The sequence below is a fragment of the Saccostrea cucullata genome, unplaced genomic scaffold (assembly GCF_032062105.1).
Source record: "Saccostrea cucullata isolate Sc308-1 unplaced genomic scaffold, CSIRO_AGI_Scuc_v1 ctg22, whole genome shotgun sequence".
NCBI lineage: Eukaryota > Metazoa > Mollusca > Bivalvia > Ostreida > Ostreidae > Saccostrea > Saccostrea cuccullata.
Window position 1 is genome coordinate 5,155 of NW_026936725.1, and position 5,563 is coordinate 10,717.

General features: G+C 35.9%; 1 protein-coding gene across 1 annotated transcript; it reads right to left on the minus strand.

Annotated features, from left to right (window-relative positions):
- Positions 1–455: 455 nt before the first annotated feature.
- On the minus strand, positions 456–1,191 carry LOC134246338 (uncharacterized). The gene is made up of 2 exons (XM_062728688.1): positions 693–1,191; positions 456–463 (listed from the first exon to the last, which is right to left on the minus strand). Exons 1-2 carry the CDS (start codon positions 1,189–1,191, stop codon positions 456–458), a joined length of 507 nt encoding a protein of 168 aa, XP_062584672.1.
- Between the last annotated feature and the right edge of the window lie 4,372 nt (positions 1,192–5,563).

The window sequence follows — 5,563 nt, forward strand, 5'->3', positions numbered from 1 at the left end:
TTTCATTGGATACAAAGAACTATGATCCTTTGACCTTGACCTTGGAGTTTGACCTACTTTTACACAAAAATTCCAAACTTTTACTTTGGCCATAACTTTTGAATGATAGATACTAGGGCTTTCATATTTCACATATGTATTCTTTGTGGAAAGACCTCTCATTGAATACCAACAATTTTGACCTTTTGACATTGACCTTGGAGATTTCCGTTCTTATGAAAAAACTTTAACCTTGGCCATAACTTTTGAATGGTAAGGGCTAGGGCTTTCATAATTCACGTATGTAATCCTTATGAGGAGACCTTTCATTGGATACCAAGAACTTTGATCCCTTGACTTTGACCTTGGAGTTTGACCTTCTTTTAAAAAAAACTTTAGCCTTGGCCATAACTTTTGAACGGTTCGGGCAAGGGCTTTCATACTTCACGTATGTAATACTTGTGGCAAGGCTTTTCTCAAGAAACTACCAATATATATAATCTATTTTGTCATACGGGGTCATCAAGTTCACTTCCTTATTACTTTTGATTGAGAAGAGAAAGGGCTTTCATATCTGACATGTGCATTACCTTTGACAAGATTTGACACAATATGTCATAAAAAATGACATCCCACCCACAAAGACACCGAAAGCGGGGGGCCACAATTCTTTGAATTTGCTTGTTGTTTTAATGACTGGTTAATGTGCATACCTAGATTATGAACCGAATGCACTGGCACAGTTTCCTGATCGTTGCTTGTTTGGACCTGGGGCTGTACTTGCTGTGTCGTGGGAGTCTGTTGTTGGGCTTGCTGAGGCTGAATGGGTTGATGCGATGGACCTGTCGAGAAAGTCTGCTGTGGTTGGGCTTGGGGGATCATGTAGTGCAGTGACTGCGCAGGTATTGGACCAGGTTGCATTACTGGCTGCTGGTTGACTTGATGATGTATTGTGGCAGCCGGCGATGGATGGGCCTCATGTTGGGTCTGCAGAGGTATTGGAGCAGGTTGCATTATTGACTGCTGGCTCACTTGATGTTGTGTTGTGGCCGCAGGCAGTGGTTGGGCCTCATCTTGGGTCTGCTGCAGAGGCTGCATGGGTCGACTAGATGGACCTGGTATATACGTAGCTTCTGGATGGGTTTGCATGTTAGGGGTTGGGGTTGCTTGAGTTCGGTCCAACAGCCTTCTTGTGCAACCCCGATTCTCCATCGTTGTTTCAGCTGGATCAAATCGTTGTGGTGGTCTACCTTAATTGATCGCTTTGCGCGTGGCATGTTGAGTCCCCCAAAAAACAAAATTAAAACGTTAATTTAAAACAAAATTTGTCCAATTATGCAAAAAAATTAAAATTGACTTTGACATTTAACGATTTACAAATAAAATTCATTTCCCCCTTTTGCCAGTTCAATTCAGGGTCGATAAGCTCAAGGCACTATTTTCCCTCTATAACCTTACCAACTTTATGGGCCAGTATCCTAAAAACAAAATCTGTATTATTATGTTTATTGTGTTTTCCAATTTACATGTGGACCCTTACTCTGGTGATACAAGTACAAAATATATATATATATCAACAAGTTACTTACAATTGAGAAAGTGGTAAAATTAAGCGTTACGCCGACAACGGGCGATAACTCATAGGAATTCTGTAGACAGTGGTATCAACCTTATTAAGTCACGTTTTTAAATTTTAGTTAGCAACCAATTAAAATACTCCGCTGCATTGTTCTTATTTATTCGTTTATTAATTATAAGCTATAAAGCTATAAAATTATTATCAAATACATGTTCGATTACTAGGGACAAAGATGGTGGCGAGCACATGGTGATGCAAAAAAAAAATTAAAATTGAAATCCATCTGACCTAGTCTAAAACCTTTGTATTGTTAACAAATAGATAAATAAGCAGTACAATTTCAACAAATAATTAATAGCAATCAAGGCTTTAGCAAAAATCTATTTTAAATTTCTATACTTATTCGTTTTCTAAAATTTGAACAACACCAACCTTGCAACTAGCGTGTAGCCGGCAAAGAGAGAGTTTGCCGCATGAGTGCTTTCTTTATATACAAGAAAACATTGATGTAGCCATCAATTGCCGCCCGGGAAATATATAAAGTAAACAATAAAAATGAATCTTGATCAACAAACCGCTTCGATGTGTGTAAAAAGTCGTGCGTCTAATTGATGGAGACGATAGATAAACTTGTAGTCGGATAAAAATCAATGAAAAACGATACCATTTTAAACTTGATCAAGATTAATTAAACTTGATTAAATGTTGGCTGCATAAAATATAAATTGAAGTTAGACACATACATCACTTATATTTAAAAATGTATTAATTTTCAATTTTGGAAATATAAAACACTAACTGTGCAGAGTACGCTTTTATCCGAGAAGTAAAATTCGATGTTCTAAAAAAGGGGACCTGTCGTTGTTTCGATAGTAAATGTTAAGTAACTTTATATATTAAATATGAAAAACATATATATTTTTACAGATTTCTTTATGGAAGTAAATATATTATGTAACTCGTAATTTATGATTGGAAAGAACACTCTGATTAACAATCTTTTCAATGTTTAGAAAACCTTTAACTACTCCCACCCCAATCCCCATACACAAACACTTAAACTTATATGTATAGAGCAGCCCGGTCCTCCGGGCTGCAATAATTGAAGGTTAGATAACTCGTGCCAAAATAAGGAGAGGTAACTGCGCCAAAAAAATTGCGCTGACAAGATAAATATTGATACTGAAAAAAAATCTTATGAATTTCAATTATTTCATTTAGATAATATAAATCAAGGAGAGATATTTAAGTTAGGCTATATAATATAGAAGCAATTGAACTTATTTTGAGAATAATAGCAAGCTTTCGTGCATTTGTATAGCTTACTTGGGCATATATTCAACAATTTAATTCAATGACCGTACATTATTTGCCGAAATTTGCACAAGTATTAATAAATTCTAACATAATCTATGACATGTTTAAGGAAGCTCTAAACACTAACAGAAACTGGTTTTTTTTTGGGGGGGGGGGACTCAACGAAAAAAAATCATATAAAGATATGCATATTGAGACTATATCATACATTTAATTTAGAACATAGGGTACGTACCTTAACTGCACGGGGAAAATGTTCAAAGACAATGGAATATTTGTAAGCAGAAATCACTGTTGTTTACTTACATTTGGAAAATTAAAAAAATAATTAATTAAATTTCTTACTCTTGGTCTAATATAATGCTAAAAATGTTTTAAGTTATTACAGATCATGTAATTAACTGTAAAAAAACAATTTCTTTAATCTTACATCTTGGGGCAGATCACTTTAACTTCATAAAATTATCCTATAAATAAAGTTCTTACGTGTGCAGTGTTTAGAGCGTCCTTTAAATATGTGTAAGGAAAATCTATCAAGGCACACCTGAGAATAACAATGTAAGGAGCTGAAGACATGGAACCTTAGGACTAGGGAACGATCGGGGAATTATTTATTATTAACATAGCTTATCCTCAGATTTGAAAGACCTATACAGTTGTATGTCAGATAGAATCGGTTCCATAACCCGATATGCATTTCTATTTAATTATAGTGATTACTAGTATATAAGATAGATAACTCTTCGTGATTGTGAAAGTCGTATTTTTAAAGATAAAACTTTTCTGTGTTACAGTTAATCCCTGTATAGTTACAAAGTGCGTGTAAATTCCATAGAGTGGTATATTTCTTAATGACACTTTTTGAGTCACAATTCCTAAGTGTATCTATCATTTTTATAGTACCATTCAAATGTATTAGTTTCAGAGTCATTTGAAAAAGTGATATCATAATTTGAAAGTATGAATACATAGTAGGAAATGTCATCGATTTTATAGTACATATACCGGAATTCCCTTAAAACCGTATAAACCGAGGTCCCGTGTCGCAATAGGTACTTTCACCAAAAGACCTTACACTGTTCAATGGTCCTAAGTTCCCAGCAAAGGACAAAATTTGCAGAAAAATTCCCGAGAGGAACATTAAACAACATAAAATCAATCAATTTAACATTCATTCTTCAATGTGATTAGTTGATTATAAGTGGTAAGATATTGACTGGCAATTATATGTCTTTAAAATTGAGCATGTTGTTCTTATCATCCTTTCAAATGTTCCATTCATGGGAGACTCGTGCACACACATGAAAATGTGTGAAGCTGGACTCGTGTGCAAATACACAAGCATCTATTACAAATATAATAACATTTTATTTAAACTAAGCTAAGTTCCTTTTATTCTAATAGGCGTTTCAACTATTTTTGCGAATATGTACATGTATATATATTGCACTTTTTTGTATTATAAGATGTCAACTTTGTTAGCCTTTACATAAATGCCTATCAGCCGCATGTATTAAACTGGAAATATTTATTTTTCTATTTTTTTTGATAACTCTTTGAAAGTCCCAAGAGTTGATCATGATTCCCAATATAAATTTCGCCGATCCGAAGGTCAGAAGGTAAGAAGGCCTAACATGCATGTAAATTTTGAGCTTCTGTCTTATGGTCTGACACTAAGCAGGACTAATTTGCATGTAAATTTACATTTCTAGTGAGTAATATAAAGATGATTAACATTGCCCACGAACTTAAACCTCAAGAGGTTGTGTTTTGTTTGATTGATTGATTGACCGATTGTTTATATCTTGTTTAAAGTCCATCTCGAGAATTTTTCACTCATATGGAGACGTCACCGTTTGCCGGTGAATGGCTTCAAAAAAATTTAGACCTATACTCGGCACTCAGGGCCATTGAGCAGTGAGGGTTCTTTATCATGTCAACGCCTGCCGTGATACGGGACCTACGTTTTTAAGGTCATATCCGTACATGTAGGACCCGTGACTTTCACTTCTAGTGCCAGGCGCTTGGCGAAGGAACAGTCTCTACGTTTGATTACCTCTTAGGTATGACGCGGCGCTGCGAACGAGAATCGAACGCTATACCACAAGGCTACCGTTACCGCTTTTATTTTTAGGTCACCTGAGTAAACTCAGGTGACCTATTGCTATCTGTTTTCGTCCGTCGTCCTGCGTCGTGCGTTGTGCGTCGTGCGTTAACATTTAAACATTTTCAGCTTCTTCTCTGCAACCACTTAACCAATTTCAACTAAATTTGGCACAAATCATCTATGGTTGAAGGGAAACAAAACTTGTGAATTTCATGATCCCTGCCCCTCCTGGGGCCTGTGGGGTGAGGCCAAAACCATTAAAACTAATGCAATCTTTAAAAATCTTCTTCTTTACTCCTGGACATCAAGCAGTCAAACTGTTTGCATGATTGTAATCAGCATTGAGTCCTCTACCAAAATTATGAAATTCATGGCCCTGGGATCAGGGGTTCTTGTGCTAGGCGGGGCTAAATAAGTATATGGTGAAAATGCATTATTTCTTTGAATATCTGCTTCTCTGCTCCTGAGTATTAAATAAACCATTGGCAACTAAGTACATAGTTATGATGAGCAAGAGTGCCTCTACCAAAATTGTGAATTTTATGGCCCCAGGGTCAGGGGTTCTGGTGTTTGGGGGGGGG

What these genes read in the sequence shown, in the direction of transcription:
- LOC134246338 (XM_062728688.1), bottom strand. Translation starts at nt 1,191, where the DNA reads ATGGAGAATCGGGGTTGCACAAGAAGGCTGTTGGACCGAACTCAAGCA.